The sequence below is a fragment of the Dermochelys coriacea genome, chromosome 4 (genome assembly GCF_009764565.3).
Source record: "Dermochelys coriacea isolate rDerCor1 chromosome 4, rDerCor1.pri.v4, whole genome shotgun sequence".
Lineage (NCBI taxonomy): Eukaryota > Metazoa > Chordata > Testudines > Dermochelyidae > Dermochelys > Dermochelys coriacea.
The window spans coordinates 21,440,837-21,465,819 of NC_050071.1; the positions used below are offsets into that span (position 1 = coordinate 21,440,837).

General features: G+C 43.7%; 1 protein-coding gene and 1 non-coding gene across 7 annotated transcripts in view; both read right to left on the minus strand.

Annotated features, from left to right (window-relative positions):
* FAM13A (family with sequence similarity 13 member A) overlaps nucleotides 1-24,983 on the minus strand; it is a 230,767-nt gene that overhangs the window by 194,146 nt on the left and 11,638 nt on the right. For all 6 annotated transcript variants that reach the window (XM_038398558.2, XM_038398553.2, XM_043514126.1 and 3 more), the window contains exons 2-4: nucleotides 19,948-20,137; nucleotides 11,104-11,313; nucleotides 1,487-1,667 (exon numbers count right to left, since the gene is read on the minus strand). In XM_038398558.2, the coding sequence (XP_038254486.1) occupies nucleotides 1,487-1,667; nucleotides 11,104-11,313; nucleotides 19,948-20,104 (548 nt within the window). In that variant the 5' untranslated portion in view covers nucleotides 20,105-20,137. The remainder of the gene's footprint in view (nucleotides 1-1,486; nucleotides 1,668-11,103; nucleotides 11,314-19,947; nucleotides 20,138-24,983) is intronic.
* Nucleotides 9,576-9,648, minus strand: TRNAW-CCA. Its single transcript has one exon. It is a non-coding gene; the product is annotated as a tRNA-Trp (tRNA).

A 24,983-nucleotide genomic window follows, 5' to 3' on the forward strand; every position in this document is an offset into this window, starting at 1 on the left:
CAAATTTTTTTTTAAAACAAAAAAACCCCAAAAGACACACCCAACCCAAACTAGCCAACAGGCTGATGGTCAGGGCACTCACCTACGATGCGGCAAACCCAGGTTCAAGTCCTGCCTGATTCGGAACAGACACTTGAAACTGGGTCTCTCATAACGCAGGCAAATGCCCGGACCTCTGGGCATTTAACTATTCTTGTGTTCCGAACAGAAGTTCCATCCTGGACCTCAGAAACTTTCCCCAACGAAAATTTCATCGAAACTTGCCTATTTCCAGGAAAAGTTTTGGTTTCAACAAAGCAGCATTTTCCAATGCAAATCTTCAGTCACACGATTCATGACCATTTCTACCCCGGGGTGTAAGTGCTGGTAAATGTTGGCTTTTTAATGGTGACCTACATATGCGACTCTGTATACACCAATGTTTGTAATTGTGTGGTATTGAGTTTGTTTTTTCTGATTCCAGTGATGGAGACTAACAACACAATAAAATTTACAAGATTATCTGTAACTTCCAGATTTATTTATGGACTCTTCTACCTCAAAGGAAACCAAACACACCATGTCCCCACCACCAACAGGCTGGTTAAAGTTTCAAACGACAATAATTTAACACTTCTGGCAGCACGGACTTAGAATACTCGTCACTTAATGCAGTGAGGTTATCTAAAATAATCATTACTTCAGCAACCACCTGGGATTTTGAAGCATGGAGGTTAATAGCTGTAAGAACAAGTGAGTAGGAAGAAACTCTGCATCTCTGCGCAGGGCCCTACTATCTGAAACTCCATCACAATGTACTCCAAAGTTCACATTAGCACTGGAGGAGTCCATTACATCCTTGCCTCCAGAAAGGAGGAGGAGGAGTCTGGATCAGAAGGAAGCGGTCAGTAGAACCAATGAATTTAGTGGCAAATCCCACTCCCTTTCTCTCTGCAGAGCCCCATCCCCTCCAGATAGATCTCTGGATCCTCTAGGAGCACAGCTCCTGTCAGCGCCACAATGCCATTGGATCTGGATCACACACTCCTGAATCAAGAGGGTTTGCATGTCTCACTACCTGGAAGCGTGGAGCAGGGAGCATCCAGCAGCTGCCCTGTGATGCTCTCTTCCCTAAATGCCCCCCTCTCTAGATGTTGTGTAGAGAAGCCTCCATGGTATGAGGCAGAAAAGGAAGAAAGTTGGGTAGATGCAACTTTCTTCCTTCTACAAATTTGGGGGATTTTCTGCTGCATTTTTGTCCTGTCTACACCACCTAACAAACTGCTTAAAAAAAAGTGTTTCAAAATGCCAAAGAACTCCCTCCTCACGCCCCAAAAGGACAACCCAAACCCCAAATGTTACCGCTAAAGCCTGCATCCATTGTTCAGGGAATTTATAGGATCAACTGAAACAGTGAGAATTCTGAGCTGTGTCTCTTGCCACCTGCTTCAAAATGTGCTCAGCTGAAGTGAAAGAAAGGGGAGGAAAAAAAACCCGATGAACTTACTGAAAACAAGTTGGTCCAAAAATGGTGGCCAGATTGAAAACGTTCATTCTGTTTGCCGTGTGATGCTCAGCAACTCGGGTCAAGAACCGGCACAGGTACTTCAGCAGGCAATAGTTGGCATCAGGCAGCTCTTTTATTAGTTCTTTCAAGTTGTTCTCCTTCTCAGCATTGTTTCTAGTGTCTGGGAAGAAAAGGGGGAGAAAGAACATGGTTTCTGAGCTCCATCTTTCATCACCTCCAATTTATTGATGGACATTATTAACTAAACTAATTCAATGATCAGGATCAGATTCTTTTGTAAGGGCTAGTCTACACACAAACTTGCACTGAAATAACTAGATTAGAAACTGATGCAAGCTTGTGTGTAGACCAGTCCGTATTTACATAAGATTAAATCCAGATTAACTCAAATTAAACTCAGTGCAGTTATACCTGTGTGACAAACCTCTGCCCACAAATCCTGCCTCAAAACACACTTTTACCATTCAAGTATCAGAAGGGTAGCTATGTTAGTCTGGATCCGTAAAAGCGGCAAAAAGTCCTGTGGCACCTTATAGACTAACAGACGTATATGAGCATAAACTTTCGTGGGTGAATACACACTTCGTCAGATGCATTTAGTGGAAATTTCCTGAGGCAGGTGTAAATATGCAAGCAAGAATCAGGCTAGCGATAATGAGGTTAGTTCAATCAGGGAGGATGAGGCCCTCTTCTAGCAGTTGAGGTGTGAACACCAAGGGAGGAGAAACTGCTTTTGTAGTTGGCTAGCCATTCACAGTCTTTGTTTAATCCTGAGCTGATGGTGTCAAATTTGAAAATGAACTGAGGCTCAGCAGTTTCTCTTTGAAGTCTGGTACTGAAATTTTTTTGCTGCAGGGTGACTACCTTTCAATCTGCTATTGTGGGTTCAGGGAGGTTGAAGTGTTCTCCTACAGGTTTTTGTATATTGCCATTCCTAATATCTGATTTGTGTCCATTTATCCCTTTACGTAGGGATTGTCCAGTTTGGCTGATGTACATAGCAGAGGGGCACTGCTGGCACACGATGGCATATATTACATTGGTGGATGTGCAGGTGAATGAACCGGTGATGGTGTTGCTAATCTGGTTAGGTCCTGTGATGGTGTCACTGGTGTAGACACCTGAAGCATGTTCTAACCAGTAACTACACACTGCACCATAGTAACTCAGGAACCAATCCATACAACAAACCTCGATGCCAATTCTGCCCACATATCTACACCAGCGACACCACCACAGGACCTAACCAGATCAGCCACACCATCACCGGTTCATAAGGGCGTTTTTTGTGTGGGGGAGGGGGCTACGATTCCCTTTTCCCTGCTCTCCCTCTCTACTCCCCTTGCTTCTTCCACTAGTCACAAAATCTCTCTCTTTGTACCATACCTTTCTAATTTATCCAATCGCTTTCTCCCACTCATCCATGGACTTTTTCCCAGTCCCAGAGGATGGCTCTTGGATATTGCCACGTATCTTACTGCAGCTCTACCATTCCCTTTGCTCTGTGGCTGTATGAAGAAGGTTCTCTGATTTTTTTTAAAAAAGTCATTTTGGATCAATCAGATCATTTTGTTTTGACAAAATCATTTCGTTCAGAAATGTTTTGCTTCTACCTAGTTTTAATGCTGCAAGTAAAACTGACGAGTAACAAAGGTTTTTTTCCCTCAGACTGATTTAAGATGTACTCAGTAACACTTATAGCTCCTCATGTTTCTCTCTTCCTACTGGAGAGACGTCCTTGCTCCATCTAACCCCACTTGAACTCTTCTGTCTCACTGATACTGACCTACTTTGTCAAGGATGGACAACTGGGGCCATACCCAATCTGCTGGATAACTTTACTTGGCCTGAACTTTACTAGTTCAGGGCAGGCGATCCCGCAGCACAGGGCCAAGAAGGGGGCAGGACATGGAGTCACAAGGGGAGGCCCCACCTGTGTGCAGACATGCATGTCACGTGATGCTGAGGCAAGATCCGACGGGCCACAGCGGGGAGCTGTGCCAACTCTTCAGGACAGCAGCCACCCTGAGGGGTAAGCACAGAGGTGGGAGCACCTCTACCCAGCCTTTCCCCAGGACCTGACCTCTCTCCCCCACCACATCACATCCCCAGGCCCACCAAACGGTTTTAGAGGATTTTGTCACTGTGTACTACCTTAAAGTTGCCCATCCCTGTACTACGTGTTCCTAGCAGAAGAGTGTCTTGTCCCGAAGCAGCTAGTGGTTTGAAGAGAGAATACGTAATGGTGAGAGTCAAAAGAGCTTCTTTAGTTCAAGAGGTAAAGCCTTCTGGTTTTGGAACAGAGCATCCTCTGGCTCAGTCCCAACGAGGTTAGGGACTTCTGAGACCCGTGTCCAGTAAACAGCCTAAACCATGCATGTTGTGCCTGAGGCAGCTCAGCAAGTGCGTACTGGAACAATATACGTGCCAAGTACACGCTGCTTTGGAACAGCTCTATGTTTTGTGCACTTCGTGCAGAGTGCTTTGCAAAAGAAGGAACAGGACATTGTGTTGTGGGCTTGCTCTTTCATGGCTGGAGGCTAGGATAGAAGATACGTAAAATGATGTTACTTCTACTGACAGCAGAGATGGCGGTTATGCTTTAACTCTAATGCCTGAACTGATGTTTTTGATATAGTGCCCTCAGTTTCAAATACCAGTAGGGGACAATTCCGTACACTAAGTCACAGGTACAAGGACTTTCAAAGCAATCATATTTTTGGCTTACATTTTCCCAAACCTCTTTAACAGAGACTGTGAATAAAATAAAATAAAAAAAAAAGTAGTTGCTGTTTTAAAAAACACTTTTGTGTCCAGTAACTATTTTCAGGGTGAATTACAGAGTATCCTGGGGAAAGAAGAGCGCTAAGTAGAAAAATATGAATGATCAACATTGTTAAAACTGCCACAGTTTGGGGACTGAGGGCATGATCATTAGGTTGGGATGCGCTTTATATTTTGCACAGTCAGACATTCTTACAGTTAAAAATTAAACAAGACTTATCTTGCATGTAATTTAGGAAGGCCAGGCAATAAATGTTCTCACATCTGTCACTCAATATAGTTTCTCATAAATTAGATTAACTGGAATTACAGCATGTTGAAATATCAGAGACAACTGTTTCTCAGGCTGTGGTTTAGTGATTATATGATGTACTGATTTGAGAAGCCCTTTAAAAAAAATTTCAATGCACATTACAAATTAAGCTTATTTCTATCTCTTTTTACACTACAAGCTTAAATCAGAATTCATTCATAGTTTGTGTTGTCAAATGTATGTGTAAACATACCTGACAATTCCAGGACACACATTAATTTTAATTGTGCTTGTCTCTCTGCAGCCAAAAGCTAGCGCCTTCCTCAAAGGGAAAAGGTTAAACATGGCATGAAGCAGATTTGCAAAATTCTGCTCTCTCACTTAATCCAGGGCAAGTAATTTTTTTTTTAAAAGAAATATGCTAAAATACCATTAGATGCCTCATTATCATCCATCAACATATGGTGAGACAGTAGGGTGTTTTTTTTTTCCTTTCTTTCTTTTTACTAGGACTGGTAAGACTTTTATGACAATTTTGAAAGGCTGCGATAATAAGGGATAATAATAAGGAAGTTAATAGTATCTCAATTTGCACAGATAATTGGGTAATCCCTTTGATTTGATTACTAACTACCTTTTTTGTTTTAACAACTGGTTAAAAAGCCAAGTCAGTATCACTGCCACGAGGTTGTGAGTACATTAGAATTAAACCTCCACAAATACTTCTGATTAGGCAGCAAACACTGCCTACTATTCTAAATATTTGTTCCCCTAAGAAGCTTACAGTTATGATCAGTAAAGCCAAATCCTAACACTCAGGGAAAACGTGTCTCCCCACACCTAACTACCTGATTAGGAAATGCCTTTGAGAGCTAATTGTCTCTCTCACCTTCCAACTGGCAACTGAGATTGTTAGGTACTTTTCCATCTACTGAAGGTTCTTTCATTCCTGGAAAAACTGGCAAGATGCTAATCCCCTTGACGCTATATTTTGAAGCCAGGAGGGCATTCTTGCTGTAAACAAAGCTACCAATATCACAGAAGCAGACTTAATTCAATGGGCTTGATTTCCCTATTCATTAAGTGTAGTATTCTGCAAGGTATTGATCAGGAGCAGTAGGAGTATTTAGCCCTGCGCAGGATCCAACCCTCACCCTCGCCCAGCATTACTCTGATCTTAGGCATGCCATGTCCAGTGATTTCAAGAGAAGCTCAGATTGTTTGGTCATCAGACAGGAACAATCTGGGAGTGAGAACTCATTTCTACTGAACAGCGTGAAGCACCGATCCCTCTTCTCCTTCATTGAACAGGTATCTATATAGTGGCTTTTCCGCATCAACCTGAAAGGGGGATATGCAAAGGTGACTGCTTTCTATTGACACCCCCTGCGAGGCAGGGGGAAGGGGGGAGAAGCATATAAGAGGGGCTGGAAGTCAAGCCCTCCCTCGCCACCACAATTTTAAAAAAGAGGCACAAATCTACAAGTTGCTCCACTAGTGACTCTTCATTTTATTCAGTCCTCTTAATACTTACAATAAATATAAAGACTGATGAATTGGGAGGAGGCAGGAAACACTCACATAGCATTGCATGGGCTTTGTAAATGTTTTAGGGTAAATCTGTCTCAACCACACTTGACCGTATCTCTCTAAATGGGGCACTCTCTTTGAAGCTTATCAGAGGGCACAAATGTTTTTGTGCTATGACAACCAAGCACACAGACTACTCCTGGCTTGTTTGATCATCTGCTATTAAAGTTTTCTATTCCATTTTAAATCGAGCATTAAGAACCACTTAACAACTAGTGGACAGCACAGAAAACACAATTATTTATTGAGTGCCATTGCTGTTCACAGTACTATACAGACAAGTAAAAAGCAGGTAGTCAAAGTCCCTGCCTCAGGACTTCACAATCTAAAGCTCTGATCCTTATGCATCTTATGCTCAGCTTTATGCACTGTGAGTAATGTTACTGAAGTCAGTAACTTTTATGGATTTTGTATAGTCCTATTGACTTCAATAAGACTACATACAATGCACAAAGTTAAGCATGTACTTAAGTCTTTACAGCATTGTGATCTAAATTACCAGGTGAACATCACTGCAACAACACGTGACAGCCCAGATTTTCAAGGAAGCACAGCTCCAGTTTAGGCACTTGAATCAGGGCCCTATTTTCAGAAGTGCTCAGCACCCAGCAGCTCTTATTGTGACATACACAGCCAGATTTTCAAAAACAGTACAGGATCCAGCGTGCTGAGCTCTTTCGAAAATCTGGCCCTAAATGGTGGAAAGGAGGAGGAAAGGTAACAGGGAACGAGTGAAAACTGCTCTTTGGTGAGTATAGTGACAACAAGGTTTGCTTAGTTTGTGTGTGAGCACACATACTATTTAAAAAATAAATAAATAAATAAATAAATAAATAAAAAAGTCAGGCAACAAGATGGAGCAGAGATGAACAAGAGAAGCCCAGCTAGAAAAAGTGCGCTTTGACGGAAGACTTGAAGAAAGGAGGAGAGAGAGAAGTTGGAGAAAAAGGGAGCTACTTCCAGCCATAATGCACAGCATCTAGAAATGCACAGAATTGTGATTGTGTGCATTAAAGAGAGAGAAGTAAACAGACTATAGTCCGTGAGGGGAGGGATACAGTTGTGTGGTCGTTTTTAGTCTCATGGCATGTCACTACCCATTCACATAATTGAACAATAGGGACAGCTTTGTAATGGGTCATCATATTGCTATACATATTGGGTTTCTCTGAACGAGCAGTAAGCATGAGCTAATCATCTAATTCAATCCCTTTTGCCCCTTACTCATTTCCCTCCGATTTCAAAACATGATGACTGAGCATAACTAAGAAGTGCCATGCAATGAGTTAAGTTTTACAATTGCCACTGTGGCTAATGGGGAGTTGGGAAACTTTGAAACCCTCTTTTATTCTTTCATACACCATCCTAAAAATATACCTACATCAGCTCATTTGTCAGACACAGTGACATGTTTAAGATGACATCCTGCCTTAGGGCAACAGATCACACCTTGTTTAAGTCAATAAAAGAAATACCAAAACCCCACCTTCTATAATAATGTAAATAGCTCAGGGGTAAACCACCCAAAACAGGAACATAATGACGCAGAGATGGGTCTCATAATCCACTTCATAAAGCAGCATTTATTCTCCCTCTCTACAGCTTTGCGTCCTCACTGTTATTACTGCTGCACTAAATGTTATCTACACATGAAATGCAGGTTCAAGTGTTATTATTGGTTGATAAGTATCTTATGCATTTAGACAACAAACAAGTTGTTCTTCTAGCTCCTTGCTAACCATGATATTAATCAAAATGAAAATACAACGTTGAAAAAAATGAACAGCAATAGCCAATAACAATGCACCATGCAGAAAGTCGGGCCAGCTTTATTACAATGCTGGATTTGAAATACTTTGATGAAGAGATCCGCTTCCATTTCCATTCTTGGACCATTTCTCAGGCTGAAACTTGGCCAACAGAAGTTGAGAACCCATATTTTAGCTCTGTCTTTAAGGAGTTAATTGGGACAGCGCTTGGCTATGAAGCAGGATATAAAGGGATGCACCGGAATGAACTGTTGTTGCAGAACAGATCTTCCCTTCTCTCATACTAGGAATCCCTTCCAATGATACTACAGAAAGCCAGAAATGTGCCTCATCTTGCCAAACAAGGTTACTGATGAGAATGGGGAATATATGACCTCATTCTAGATGCAACATATGAAGAAAAGAACACTCTCAGATGGAGCCATGACTGCACATGAACAATCTTTAGCAAGCATTATAATTAGGTTGCTCTTCAACATAAATACACGGAGTGCCAAAAACAAACAATACATACCTACTCCAGGGAGGAATGCAACAAAAGGCTTATACAAGAAAAAGCTTCCTGTGTTCTGGAAGGAAAGTTACCGTAACAACTTGGCCTGCTGAAAGGAAGTGACTTCTGAAAGGGGATTAGGGCTGTATGTACAGAGCTTGTGCTTGATTGGTTCCTAGAATGTACCAAGGTCTTTACAAGGCAAAAATCAAGAAGCAAAAAGATAAGACATGAATGAATAAACAATCTTAGACAGGGGATCCTAGTCTGGGGGGCTGCAGAGCACTTCCAAGGGGGACTTGATCACAACAACAAAATATCCAAGCAGTGATGCTTCCTGTTAGTCTATAGGTTTGATTCACACTGCTTGGGTGGGCGAGTACCAATCACACTTCCCTGTACCAATGAGACTCTCTGTACAGACAGAGGGAGGGAGGGAGGGACGGATGGACGGACGGACGGACATGTCCTCCACCATGGCAGGGAGCATTAATTTCTGCCAGGTGCACCACAGGAGCCAGTTGGCAGAGGCTGCAATAGGGGATGTGCTAGAACCAGTGCATCACCTACCCATGCATCTTCTCTGGCCAATGCCACCCACTTTGGGGGCAATAGTGGCCTGCTACAAGCACCTTGCCAAAGGTGTGGCAGCGACTTGCACTGCTGCAAACCCTCTCCTGGAAGACTTGTGCTTGGGCCTGGGTGAGACTATGGAGCGGAGCTAAGGGTGCCTTTAGAGTATGTTGTGATATTTTATCTGGGATTGTATGAACTGAGAGTGTATTGGTGTTCATTTCCATACATTTTAATCCTCTTTTTAGTGGAAATAAATAGTAACACACTTGGTTGTCAATTTCACTTCAACAATTTTTTTAAACTGAACTGTGGGGTTTAGGAGTTCCCTCTCTCTCTCTCTTTCATAGAACCATAGAATATCAGGATTGGAAGGGACCTCAGGAGGTCATCTAGTCCAACCCCCTGCTCAAAGCAGGACCAATCCCCAATTTTTGCCCCAGATCGCTAAATGGCCCCCTCAAGGATTGAACTCACAACCCTGGGTTTAGCAGGCCAATGCTCAAACCACTGAGCTATCCCTCCCCTCCCTTTAAATTTTCCAGACCAACCCCTAACACACATTTGAAAATAAGACCAAGGTTTCTTTAATCTCTAGAGGAAGGAGACCCCAGATGGGACTTGAACCCACAATCTCTGGCTTTGGAAGCCAATGCCATATCCATTAGGCCACTGGAGCACTATGGACCCATCCACCCTGCCTTGCAAAGTGGAAGATCACTAACAGGTAGCGTTTCTGGTTTCCCACGAGCTGACTCTGTCATGCAGAACTCTAAAGCTCTACAAGATTCTCAGTTTTCCAAAGATTCTATTTGCTGTTCTATATAGGTTGTCACTGTACCAATGTGTTTTAAATGCAACAGTGGCATTCAGTGGCCAGATCTCTCTGTTAATTAGAGAGGAAATGAGATATATATATATCCAGAGGAATTCTCCATTCCTAGGGGAAATTGCCTGTGGATTCCAAAGTATGAATGGAGCTTTCCAAATGGCTGGCTACCTATGTTGGTAATTCCCAACATAATGCACTGGTATGACCTTTTGGAGGATGAGGCATTAAACAATTTTCCATTTCATAACAGCAATGAAATACAAGAGGCACTATAGGTAGATAAGTCGCAGCTGATGAAATCTTAAAATAATCATCATCATCATAATCAGTAAGTATGGCTGTAACCAGGAAAGGGCCCTTCTAAACAATGACACCTTCTTTTCAACGATGGGACAGTGTGTCCTTGTGTGTGTGTGTGTGTGTGTGTGTGTGTGTGTGTGTGTGTGTGTGTGTGTGTGTGTGTACACAGTGTGGAGAAGGGCACAAAGAACTTTCTCCTTCATTTGCACAGCCTGCACAAGGGCCAGTTACAAAAGCAATTCCTGCACTCCTGGACTGCTTCTTCACTGCATTTCCAAGAGAACATCACCCCAAGGGGGGCACGGAGAAAGTGGGACTGTGGCCTTGCTTTCTCTTCTCATCCGCCTCCAAGGAGGACTGGAGGCACTGAATCCCATCCCTACTCATTCCTCCAGCCAACTTGGGGTGGGGACTGAGACCGGGGTGACACACTGCGCGATAAACAATGTTTGGGTCCCTGTAGGTGTTCAGTTTGAGAAGCAGGTCACGTTCAGCTATAGATTTTCCTTTCCCAGAATCCACCAGCAAGTCTTTTAACAAAAACAAGTCCCTGTCCTCAGAGAATGACAGCAAAGCTTGGTCCAGAAAAGACCACATCTTACCATATAGGGCTCATGTCTACAAGAACAGTTATCAAACTTATTTGTCCATTTTAGAAAACTTATAAATTAAGATCAGCAGCCTTTAACTGGATTATAGGAGTCACATCAAACCACGCAGGTTTTGCCATTTATGGAAGAAACCATTTTCTATCTAAAGATGCAATAGCCATCTCTTACACAACCATGATGTTTTGCACTCAAATTGTTCGGAGTGTGTGTGTGCGCGCACATGCAAGCAAGCATATGCATTGGGAGGAGATGGTGGTTGATGCCAAGGGAAATCCAAAATGGAAAGAGCAAGACAGTAAGAAATGTTATACAGGCAGATAGAGTCTGTAAATTCTGGTTCCCAAGAAAGCCACTACATGTAAAGTTATCAAGGGATTTTACTTGTACTCACCCTGGTAAAGCTGTATAAATCTGGGATGCAATGCAGAAGTGATCACCCCATCTGGCAGCTCCCTCAGAAATAATTTCAGCAGACTGGCTACTGAGCACACATCAGCATCTTTAGCCAGCTCCACTTCCTCCCCTCGGTCATATTTCAGACGCAACTGATCCACCATTTTCATGTTACCATTCACCCTGAAGAGACCTTCCTGTGTCAGCCCTGTAATTACATATTAATCATGAGTAAAAACAAACAACATACACTTGGCTTTCAATTAGCACACCCTGTTGATAACAGTACTATTCTGTAAGTAACCAAGACACCACAAATATCAGAAAGCTATTAGCCAATGGATTCTCTAGATGAAGTAATAAAAAATGTTGAAGACGAGATCCCGAGTCCTACAAATATCTACCAAGCACCCACAATGCCTAATGACTTCAGTATAACTTGTCAATATTCAGCACCATTCTGGATTTGGGCACGAATGGCTGGAACCTATTTCCACATACTTCAGTTGGTGCCCAGTCAGGTGCTGATCCTGCTACCACTTATTTGAGTAACTTAATTCATGTGAAAAGTCCCCTATTTGCTTCAGTGGACCTGTTCAGGTAAGTAAAAGAAATTTACATCTTCCATAGAGGACACCAGGAGAACTACATCATATTAAAAAGTTCACTACATTCCAAGGACATTCCTAGATTCAAACACTTAAGTAGAACAACTCCACAAAACTGAAGAGCGTCAGTATATTTTTTTTAAAAGCACCCCAGTAACCAAAACGTAGCATTCTTTCAAACCAGTTCTGCAGAATTACTCTTTCATGCTGAAGCTTAATACTAAGAGGGTTACGAACAAAGCATGGATCATTTTAAAGAGTCAGAAAGAGACATCGTTAAAACACAAGGCCCAACTTGCACAATACACCTGTGCACAGAAAGCAGTCTTGCAATGTGAAGGAGTACTTGTGGCACCTTAGAGACTAACAAATTTATTTGAGCATAAGCTTTCGTGAGCTACAGCTCACTTCATCGGATGCATTTCTTTTTGCGTATACAGACTAACACAGCTGCTACTCTGAAATCTTGCAATGTGAAATGCTATTCTGACATCTACTGGACAATGGGAAGCACTGCAGAACATCAACAAATGACATTTCTGAGCGAGAAGTTGGGCAAAGTAACAAATTCCCCACACAGATAAGACGTTCTTTACCTTCCAATAAGAAAGTCATTCTGGAAAAAGGCTAGGCTAGATGATTTTGGGAAAAAATGGGCTATTTTTAACATTTGAAGAGGTAACTTCCCCCATAAAATGCCAATTCTGTCTGTATAACAGAGCGTCACTAGATGATACAGCTGATCTACAGCCAGATCAGCTAGCTTGGATAAGTATTCGGTTCAAGATGAATTTGAAGAGGAAATCTGTAGTGGGTTGTCCATATCTAACTTCAGTTGTCAGCAGCGACCATTCATGTGTGTCTTCACTCTTGTGAGAGTTCCAGGATGGAACTGAATTGGCATTAGTGGTGGTGCACTGTGTACCTCTTATTTCCCATCTAAATTAATCAAATTCACATGGAGGGCTGTGTTAGTTATTCTTCCTAGTTAACTTCAACATCTATGCAGAAAATTGCTCTTCCAGGTTAGCTTAGGAGCTCATGGCTGTCTTGAAAACCATGAGTTTATCCCAGGCTCTTCTCACACAAGTGGACAGCTTTTAGATCTTCACATTGGAGAAGGATGGGGATTATATCTTTATCAGACCATCGCCTTCTCAGTTTAGAACCCAGGGCTCACTTAAGTTTCCACCAGGAACAAGGATCTAATTCAATCAGTTTATATTTGCAGACAGATGGGGGTATTTGGGTTTCAGGTTTCTTTAAGGGAGCGTAGTGTGCTGCCACCAGTCCATTTTATCAATACACCAGTAGGATACTACCATGATCTTTTCCCCTTGACCACTAGTTGATTGGCTCCCAAGCATCTTCTCCCTATCCATCATCCTCACAAGTCATCGGGCCACATGAATAAAACAACACTGAAGCATGGTGGTGGTAATCTCGCTCCAATCATCTGTAATATACAGAGCATGTCTATACTGAATGAGATGCCTGGGACTGGCCTGGGACAGCTGACCGGGCTCACAAGGCTTAGGCTAAGGGGCTGTTTAATTGCAGTGCAGACATTTGGAATTAGGCTGCAGCTCAAACTTTGGGACCCTCCCACCTCATGGAGTCCTAGAGCCAAGGCTCCAGCCCAAGCCCAAACACCTACATTGCAATTAAAGAGCCCCTTCACCCGAGCCCCATGAGCCCAAATCAGCTGACATGGGCCACCAGCGGGTTTTTAATTGCAGTGGAAACAAACCCACAGAGTCTCTTCACCCTAGAATGTCAGCAGTTAACCCTAGCAGTCAAAGGCAGCCCACAGTAAGCTGACCAGGTGTCCGGTTTTGGACCGGAACACCCAGTCCAAAAGGGATCCTGGCAGGCCGTTGACTGTGCGGTTCGCGGCGGTGCTGCACCGCACAGCGGGGTCGGCAAGCTCCCTGCTAGTGGCCGCGCGGCTCCCGGGTCTGGAAGCAGCCAGCATGTCCGGCTCCTAGTCTTAGGGGTGGCCGGGGGGGGGGTCCACTTGATGCCCCGCCCCACACCTGCAGGCGCAGCTCCCATTGGCTGGGTCAAGTCAGGGGAGGAACTAGCACAACTCACGAGCACTCAGCAGATGGCAGTTGAAGGGTCGCGTGGTGCACGTCTCTCCTCTCTCTCTGCTGCCTGGCCCTCTTCTCCTCGTGCTGCTCGTGTGGCTGGGCTTGAGCTGCGACGTATGCCCTGAGGCAAGCCGCGGTCTATCTGTCGCCCCATTGCCAGCACCCAGGAGTTTGAGGTATGTATATCCCTGTCTCCGAGTACTGGGAACGGGGCCACACCCCTGTCCCCCTCACTGTGTCCCACTGCGCACCTCCCATCATTGTACCCCTCCCCGTCCCAACCCCCCTACGCTCCCATCCCCCTCACTGCATCTCTGTGCATGGAGCTGGTTATGAAAAATGGGAAGAGGGGAGGGAAAGAATCAGGAAAACCTTTTGAAATTTCTTTTTTTTTTTAAATTACCCTTTTTGATTATTTTGCTGCCAGCTCTAGCGTCCTGTAACAAATGAAACCGAATTTAGCATAATACATCTCTCAAAACAATAAATATGCCTGTTTAGGCCTTGCAGTGAAAATGAGCACGAGAGAGAGGGTGGGGGAGAGCAAGTGACGGAGGGAGTGGGAAAGGAGTGAGCGAGGGCAGGGCCTAGGGAAGGGGAAGGGCTTCAGGGAAGGAGTGGGACAGTGGGAGGGGCAAGGTTGTTCGGTTTTCTGGAATTAGGAAATTGGCAACCCTGGCCCATGGCCTCGTGAATCTACTGGGAAAGAAGAGTATTTCTCATCATGCAGATTAGATCAATAAAAAAGCAAGTTGATTTTCTTCTCCTGTTGCTTGTAGAAAAATAGAGGACACCCCTGGGTTCAACAATGGAGGTTGGAAGAAGGACACAGTAGCAGATACATTCCCTTTTCTCTCAATAAGTGTAGCCAGAAGGTTAAGGAAGGGGTGAATAGCAAAGATCCCTTTCCTCCCTCCTGACCCCTCCTTACACAACCCCGCTCACTCACAGAAGCCATTTGTCTTCCATCAGTCTCACTTTTGACCTAGGTGACTGTGCTAGGCTTGCTGATGAATGATCTCACATTAGTTGTTATTACATCCTTACTATTGCACAGGTCAGCAATATCTATACAGGCCCTGCCTTGGAAAGTTTATAATCTAAAGATCAGAGATACACAGAACAACCAAGAGGAAGGAGTCATGTATCTAAAGAAAAGGATACATTCACCAGATGCGTCTCAGCCAATACCCTACCTGATTTCAGTACAATTCCTCACAGATTTCAGAGTAGCAGCCGTGTTAGTCTGTATTCGCAAAAAGAAAAAGGAGTACTTGTGGCACCTTAGAGACTAACAAATTTATTAGAGCATAAGCTTTCGTGAGCTACAGCTCACTTCATCGGATGCATTTGGTGGAAAAAGCAGAGGAGAGATCTATATACACACACACAGAGAACATGAAACAATGGGTTTATCATACACACTGTAAGGAGAGTGATCACTTAAGATAAGCCATCACCAGCAGCAGGGGGGGGGGGGAGGAGGAAAACCTTTCATGGTGACAAGCAAGGTAGGCTAATTCCAGCAGTTAACAAGAATATCAGAGGAACAGTGGGGGGGGGGGGGGAGGGAGAAATACCATGGGGAAATAGTTTTACTTTGTGTAATGACTCATCCATTCCCAGTCTCTATTCAAGCCTAAGTTAATTGTATCCAGTTTGCAAATTAATTCCAATTCAGCAGTCTCTCGTTGGAGTCTGTTTTTGAAGCTTTTTTGTTGAAGTATAGCCACTCTTAGGTCTGTGATCGAGTGACCAGAGAGATTGAAGTGTTCTCCAATTGGTTTTTGAATGTTATAATTCTTGACGTCTGATTTGTGTCCATTCATTCTTTTGCGTAGAGACTGTCCAGTTTGGCCAATGTACATGGCAGAGGGGCATTGCTGGCACATGATGGCATATATCACATTGGTAGATGCACAGGTGAACGAGCCTCTGATATTGTGGCTGATGTGATTAGGCCCTATGATGGTATCCCCCGAATAGATATGTGGACAGAGTTGGCAACGGGCTTTGTTGCAAGGATAGGTTCCTGGGTTAGTGGTTCTGTTGTGTGGTGTGTGGTTGCTGGTGAGTATTTGCTTCAGATTGGGGGGCTGTCTGTAAGCAAGGACTGGTCTGTCTCCCAAGATCTGAGAGAGCGATGGCTCGTCCTTCACGATAGGTTGTAGATCCTTGATGATGTGTTGGAGAGGTTTTAGTTGGGGGCTGAAGGTGATGGCTAGTGGCGTTCTGTTGTTTTCTTTGTTGGGCCTGTCCTGTAGTAGGTGACTTCTGGGTACTCTTCTGGCTCTGTCAATCTGTTTCTTCACTTCAGCAGGTGGGTATTGTAGTTGTAGGAATGCATGATAGAGATCTTGTAGGTGTTTGTCTCTGTCTGAGGGGTTGGAGCAAATGCGGTTATATCGTAGCGCTTGGCTGTAGACAATGGATCGAGTGGTATGATCTGGATGAAAGCTAGAGGCATGTAGGTAGGAATAGCGGTCAGTAGGTTTCCGATATAGGGTGGTGTTTATGTGACCATCGCTTATTAGCACCGTAGTGTCCAGGAAGTGGATCTCTTGTGTGGACTGGTCCAGGCTGAGGTTGATGGTGGGATGGAAATTGTTGAAATCATGGTGGAATTCCTCAAGAGCTTCTTTTCCATGGGTCCAGATGATGAAGATGTCATCAATGTAGCGCAAGTAGAGTAGGGGCATTAGGGGACGAGAGCTGAGGAAGCGTTGTTCTAAGTCAGCCATAAAAATGTTGGCATACTGTGGGGCCATGCGGGTACCCATCGCAGTGCCGCTGATTTGAAGGTATACATTGTCACCAAATGTGAAATAGTTATGGGTCAGGACAAAGTCACAAAGTTCTGCCACCAGGTTAGCCGTGACAGTATCGGGGATACTGTTCCTGACGGCTTGTAGTCCATCTTTGTGTGGAATGTTGGTGTAGAGGGCTTCTACATCCATAGTGGCTAGGATGGTGTTTTTAGGAAGATCACCAATGGACTGTAGTTTCCTCAGGAAATCGGTGGTGTCTCGAAGATAGCTGGGAGTGCTGGTAACGAAGGGCCTGAGGAGGGAGTCTACATAGCCAGACAATCCTGCTGTCAGGGTGCCAATGCCTGAGATGATGGGGCATCCAGGATTTCCAGGTTTATGGATCTTGGGTAGCAGATAGAATACCCCAGGTCGGGGCTCCAGGGGTGTGTCTGTGCGGATTTGTTCTTGTGCTTTTTCAGGGAGTTTCTTGAGCAAATGCTGTAGTTTCTTTTGGTAACTCTCAGTGGGATCAGAGGGTAATGGCTTGTAGAAAGTGGTGTTGGAGAGCTGCCTAGTAGCCTCTTGTTCATACTCCGACCTATTCATGATGACGACAGCACCTCCTTTGTCAGCCTTTTTGATTATGATGTCAGAGTTGTTTCTGAGGCTGTGGATGGCACTGTGTTCTGCATGGTAACACACTACTCAGAATGAATAGGGGTGACAAAATCAGGCACTTCATTGATTCACATTTGGAAGGTTATGTTGCCAGCCATACAGACTAGAACAGGGTTCATGGGTTGTTTTTTTTTTTTTTTTTTTTTAAATCCCACAGAAATTGACTGCTCCGGTTCGTCCATCTCTGCTCCCCTGCCATCCTCGTGCAAGTGACAGTAGAAAAGGAAAATATGTAATGTAATATTAAACTCAAACAGCAAGGTGTTGGGACAATAAAGAAAAGGAAATCTGTCAGATGATACATAAAGAGGCCACGCTCAGAGGTACAGAATGGGGAGCCATTCTCAGCCTGTAAACTCCAGAGGAGTTTGTTTCTCTCACTAACTGAAGATGTGAAGCTATTAAGTTTGGATAAAGAAGAATCCAAACAAAAAACAAAACCAGAGGAAGAGTCCCCGAGGAAACCCAAGTGAAAGAAGACAAGATGATGGCCAGAAGGGTATTGTGGGAAAACAGAAGGAGCTGAAGAAGCTGTACAAAACCCAGCGGCATCTCATGTACGCAGGGAAATACTCATTTGAGTGGTCATGGCACTGTAGGAGGCTTGCTCATTCACACTCACCCATGACTGGGGATCAATGCCAAGAAGCCTTCTAAACAAAGTCCACAGTCTTGCGCAGAGACTTTGGGAGAGCCAACTATAGTTGCAGAGAAATGTTTTCAGTGGAGAGGAGAAAAATCCACAGGAACATCTGCTCTAGGAACCTTCTTACAAAAACAATTGAGTTTTCCAGCCTACTGCCATTGCTGTATGCTATCACAGTGCTATCACCACAACGCTCTCTCATGCCAGTTAGCAACAGTCAATCTTCATCCCCGGCCCCCGACCACACTTTAGCCATGGGGTAATACAGGTTTCAGAGTAGCAGCCGTGTTAGTCTGTATTCGCAAAAAGAAAAGGAGTACCCGTGGCACCTTAGAGACTAAACAAATTTATTAGAGCATAAGCTTTCGTGAGCTACAGCTCACTTCATCGGATGCCGATGAAGTGAGCTGTAGCTCACGAAAGCTTATGGGGTAATACAGGTGCACTATAAAATACACGTGGCTTGAGACCCCACTGCGCTGCTGTTTATGACAATGACCCTCCCCTGGTGTCAGACAGACAAAGTAGTGGAGAATCTGGCCCAAGCACTGTATGTTACTTCCCAAGGGCAGACTATTGGCCCTTCACAACGCATATAACAGAGGAATACTTATTACTAACCTTCTCAAGGGTTATGGGAAGATTTCACCATAAAGTATGCAGAGAATCATAATCATTCTCCAATGTACAATATAATACCAGTGGACTGGTATTGTGCCTCCAATTCCAAAGGATTGTACATGCTACAAGTACTACATCAAGATATTACCAAATTGGCCTCCTCATTGCTATGACGCAAAATGAAAATTAATCTAAAAATGATCAACCCTTCTTCCCACTAACCAAATTAATTAAACAAAAGTGAGGTCCAAACCATGCCCCAAACAGCAATCATACAAATCACCTGTTATGAAAAGGTCTTGGGGGGTGACTGAGCTCTCACACCACTTTTATACCAGTGTACCTCTAGTGACTGAAATGGAGTTATACAAGTTTAAGTGAAAAGAGACTCAGGCCCTTGATTTCTCCCTCTTCCCTCACATCTGAAATATCTTACGGCTTGTCTGACCGTGGAATTATCCAGGAATGGATGTTCCTAAATAACTATAGGTGGACACTTATTCCAGAAGAAGAGTGCTTTGTCCCTGTTTAGCTTAACCTACTTGGAAAGTTATTTGCTGAGAGTTAATCACGAACAGCTATTGCACTGGGAATTCACCTCCTATATTAATCCCCGTTAGCTTATTATGAGTTTGTTTTTAAAAGCTTGGTTATTTTCTCAAAGTGTGGGCTGGAAACCCAAAACACTGCAATTTAACCAGTGTTACAGGGCTTTTAAAAAGCAGGCATGAAGGAGGATCCTTAAAAAAGGACACTGTGCCACTCTCCAGGGTCAGACGAGAAGATGTAAATTCTCACAGGGTGAAATTCACTCCTATGTAGCAGGCCAGCACAAGGCTTAGCCAATCATTTAAGAGCCACAGAAGGGCTTTGCATACATACCAATGGCCTTCATTGGCCCTCTGCAAAGAGGTGCATTTTATCTGCTGAGAAAGAAGTTCATTCTATTCTACAACTTAAATGTATGTAAGCAGACTTTGGAAGTTCAGAGGCTTACATGAAACCTTCCAGTGCTAGTTGATAAAAACCAAAAGCCCATTCTGGGGCTTATAATTACACATGGCATTTTATTCACTATCATACACATTCACTACTATGTTTATATGTAGGACCTAGAGTCAGAAATGATGGGCATATCTGGTTAATTTTAATCAAGCAATAATGGAAGGCTAGTTATAAAAACATTATAAAATGAACAGATTCTTTATAGTCATTTTACAACACAGCAGATTACATTTGCGAATGTCCCTTTGAATATACTTCCACATAAAGGCAACCAAACCAAGAAAGGAAAGCCAAATGCAGTGTTGTTTTCAGCACACAGTTTGATCCACAACTTAATTCAGTTTTCATGCCAAATAAACAAAAATAAATAAACAGAAAACTTCCTTTGCAGAAGCTTACATAAATAACACTATTAAATGAAAGAGACCGTGTTAACTTTACCATGTTGGGTCAGATATTCTACTGTATTCCACACCACTGCTGGGAGGCCATTCTTGGTAAGTCCCTGCTGCTGGAGGTCCTGGAGACTCACACCGAACACCTTCTGACAGCTATCGTCCCTCTGCTTGTTCAGTGGCAGTGCTGCTATCTTTTTCATGTCTTCTTTCAGCTTCACTGCTGATTTACTTTGCTTAAGGTAGTACAAGAAAAGAGAGCAGTCAGTCACATTTACTCTACATTTATTTGCATAGTTACAGCACAAGCATGTCAGTTAAGAATTAAGCTTTTGGGTTTTGAAATAGAACAGTCTGCAGGGCTGGGTTTTTGTTTTGTTTTACTTTAATCCACAACAAAATCTCTATGAAGTAGCACATTATAAACTGGTAGGACAGAGAACAAGGGGAGAGAAAGGAAAAGGAAAGTAAGGAGGAGGAGCCCAAATCCACAACTTATCTGTAACTAAGAGATAGGGTGGATAATACACTGCTGAGTATCCAAGCGATACTGCTACAGTAGCCAGGGGGCCAGACTCAGAAGAGATCACATAGGTCAGCTGCAAAATCTCAATCGTCAACTTAGACTCCGATTTTAAGGCCAGAAGGGACCACTCTGACCACTGAGTCTGACCTCCTTTATAACACAGAGAAAAGAACCTCCCTCACCCAATAATTTCTGCATCAAGCCCATAACTTCTGTTTGAACGACAGCATTATCTTTTGGAAAGATAACCCACCTTGATTTAAGACTGCAAGAAATAAAGAATCCACAAGATAAAGTGTCCAGATAAAAACCTAATGGTAACAAGGTAAGTAATAGATAAGGGTAACAATGTAAACCAAGGTTTCAGAGTAGCAGCCGTGTTAGTCTGTATTCGCAAAAAGAAAAGGAGTACTTGTGGCACCTTAGAGACTAACAAATTTATTAGAGCATAAGCTTTCGTGAGCTACAGCTCACTTCATCGGATGCATTTGGTGGAAAAAACAGAGGAGAGATTTATATACACACACACAGAGAACATGAAACAATGGGTTTATCATACACACTGTAAGGAGAGTGATCACTTAAGATAAGCCATCACCAACAGCAGGGGGGGGAAGGAGGAAAACCTTTCATGGTGACAAGCAGGTAGGCTAATTCCAGCAGTTAACAAGAATATCAGAGGAACAGTGGGGGGTGGGGTGGGAGGGAGAAATACCATGGGGAAATAGTTTTACTTTGTGTAATGACTCATCCATTCCCAGTCTCTATTCAAGCCTAAGTTAATTGTATCCAGTTTGCAAATTAATTCCAATTCAGCAGTCTCTCGTTGGAGTCTGTTTTTGAAGCTTTTTTGTTGAAGTATAGCCACTCTTAGGTCTGTGATCGAGTGACCAGAGAGATTGAAGTGTTCTCCAACTGGTTTTTGAATGTTATAATTCTTGACGTCTGATTTGTGTCCATTCATTCTTTTACGTAGAGACTGTCCAGTTTGGCCAATGTACATGGCAGAGGGGCATTGCTGGCACATGATGGCATATATCACATTGGTAGATGCACAGGTGAACGAGCCTCTGATGGTGTGGCTGATGTGATTAGGCCCTATGATGGTATCCCCTGAATAGATATGTGGACAGAGTTGGCAACGGGCTTTGTTGCAAGGATAGGTTCCTGGGTTAGTGGTTCTGTTGTGTGGTGTGTGGTTGCTGGTGAGTATTTGCTTCAGATTGGGGGGCTGTCTGTAAGCAAGGACTGGTCTGTCTCCCAAGATCTGAGAGAGCGATGGCTCGTCCTTCAGGATAGGTTGTAGATCCTTGATGATGCGTTGGAGGGGTTTTAGTTGGGGGCTGAAGGTGATGGCTAGTGGCGTTCTGTTGTTTTCTTTGTTGGGCCTGTCCTGTAGTAGGTGACTTCTGGGTACTCTTCTGGCTCTGTCAATCTGTTTCTTCACTTCAGCAGGTGGGTACTGTAGTTGTAGGAATGCATGATAGAGATCTTGTAGGTGTTTGTCTCTGTCTGAGGGGTTGGAGCAAATGCGGTTATATCGTAGCGCTTGGCTGTAGACAATGGATCGAGTGGTATGATCTGGATGAAAGCTAGAGGCATGTAGGTAGGAATAGCGGTCAGTAGGTTTCCGATATAGGGTGGTGTTTATGTGACCATCGCTTATTAGCACCGTAGTGTCCAGGAAGTGGATCTCTTGTGTGGACTGGTCCAGGCTGAGGTTGATGGTGGGATGGAAATTGTTGAAATCATGGTGGAATTCCTCAAGAGCTTCTTTTCCATGGGTCCAGATGATGAAGATGTCATCAATGTAGCGCAAGTAGAGTAGGGGCATTAGGGAACGAGAGCTGAGGAAGCGTTGTTCTAAGTCAGCCATAAAAATGTTGGCATACTGTGGGGCCATGCGGGTACCCATCGCAGTGCCGCTGATTTGAAGGTATACATTGTCACCAAATGTGAAATAGTTATGGGTCAGGACAAAGTCACAAAGTTCTGCCACCAGGTTAGCCGTGACAGTATCGGGGATACTGTTCCTGACGGCTTGTAGTCCATCTTTGTGTGGAATGTTGGTGTAGAGGGCTTCTACATCCATAGTGGCTAGGATGGTGTTTTTAGGAAGATCACCAATGGACTGTAGTTTCCTCAGGAAATCGGTGGTGTCTCGAAGATAGCTGGGAGTGCTGGTAACGAAGGGCCTGAGGAGGGAGTCTACATAGCCAGACAATCCTGCTGTCAGGGTGCCAATGCCTGAGATGATGGGGCGTCCAGGATTTCCAGGTTTATGGATCTTGGGTAGCAGATAGAATACCCCAGGTCCTGGCTCCAGGGGTGTGTCTGTGCGGATTTGTTCTTGTGCTTTTTCAGGGAGTTTCTTGAGCAAATGCTGTAGTTTCTTTTGGTAACTCTCAGTGGGATCAGAGGGTAATGGCTTGTAGAAAGTGGTGTTGGAGAGCTGCCTAGTAGCCTCTTGTTCATACTCTGACCTATTCATGATGACGACAGCACCTCCTTTGTCAGCCTTTTTGATTATGATGTCAGAGTTGTTTCTGAGGCTGTGGATGGCACTGTGTTCTGCATGGCTGAGGTTATGGGGTAAGCGATGCTGCTTTTCCACAATTTCAGCTCGTGCACGTCGGCGGAAGCAGTCTATGTAGAAATCCAGGCTGCTGTTTCGACCTTCAGGAGGAGTCCACCTAGAATCCTTCTTTTTGTAGTGTTGGCAGGAAGGTCTCTGTGGGTTAATATGTTGGTCAGAGGTGTGTTGGAAATATTCCTTGAGTCTGAGACGTCGAAAATAGGATTCTAGGTCACCACAGAACTGTATCATGTTCGTGGGGGTGGAGGGGCAAAAGGAGAGGCCCCGAGATAGGACAGATTCTTCCGCTGGGCTAAGAGTATAGTTGGATAGATTAACAATATTGCTGGGTGGGTTACGGGAACCATTGTTGTGGCCCCTTGTGGCATATAGTAGTTTAGATAGCTTAGTGTCCTTTTTCTTTTGTAGAGAATCAAAGTGTGTTTTGTAAATGGCTTGTCTAGTTTTTGTAAAGTCCAGCCACGAGGAAGTTTGTGTGGAAGGTTGGTTCTTTATGAGAGTATCCAGTTTTGAGAGCTCATTCTTAATCTTTCCCTGTTTGCTGTAGAGGATGTTGATCAGGTGGTTCCGCAGTTTCCTTGAGAGTGTGTGGCACAAGCTGTCAGCATAGTCTGTGTGGTATGTAGATTGTAATGGATTTTTTACCTTCAGTCCTTTCGGTATGATGTCCATCTGTTTGCATTTGGAGAGGAAGATGATGTCTGTCTGTATCTGTGCGAGTTTTTTCATGAAGTTGACAGATTTCCACTCTATACGGCTAAATTCAGTGCCTTGCATAATCACAGGTTTCAGAGTAGCAGCCGTGTTAGTCTGTATTCGCAAAAAGAAAAGGAGTACTTGTGGCACCTTAGAGACTAACAAATTTATTAGAGCATAAGCTTTCGTGAGCTACAGCTCACTTCATCGGATGCATTTGGTGGAAAAAACAGAGGAGAGATTTATATACACACACACAGAGAACATGAAACAATGGGTTTATCATACACACTGTAAGGAGAGTGATCACTTAAGATAAGCCATCACCAACAGCAGGGGGGGGAAGGAGGAAAACCTTTCATGGTGACAAGCAGGTAGGCTAATTCCAGCAGTTAACAAGAATATCAGAGGAACAGTGGGGGGTGGGGTGGGAGGGAGAAATACCATGGGGAAATAGTTTTACTTTGTGTAATGACTCATCCATTCCCAGTCTCTATTCAAGCCTAAGTTAATTGTATCCAGTTTGCAAATTAATTCCAATTCAGCAGTCTCTCGTTGGAGTCTGTTTTTGAAGCTTTTTTGTTGAAGTATAGCCACTCTTAGGTCTGTGATCGAGTGACCAGAGAGATTGAAGTGTTCTCCAACTGGTTTTTGAATGTTATAATTCTTGACGTCTGATTTGTGTCCATTCATTCTTTTACGTAGAGACTATCCTTGCAACAAAGCCCGTTGCCAACTCTGTCCACATATCTATTCAGGGGATACCATCATAGGGCCTAATCACATCAGCCACACTATCAGAGGCTCGTTCACCTGCGCATCTACCAATGTGATATATGCCATCATGTGCCAGCAATGCCCCTCTGCCATGTACATTGGCCAAACTGGACAGTCTCTACGCAAAAGAATGAATGGACACAAATCAGACGTCAAGAATTATAACATTCAAAAACCAGTTGGAGAACACTTCAATCTCTCTGGTCACTCGATCACAGACCTAAGAGTGGCTATACTTCAACAAAAAAGCTTCAAAACAGACTCCAACGAGAGACTGCTGAATTGGAATTAATTTGCAAACTGGATACAATTAACTTAGGCTTGAATAGAGACTGGGAATGGATGAGTCATTACACAAAGTAAAACTATTTCCCCATGGTATTTCTCCCTCCCACCCCACCCCCCACTGTTCCTCTGATATTCTTGTTAACTGCTGGAATTAGCCTACCTGCTTGTCACCATGAAAGGTTTTCCTCCTTCCCCCCCC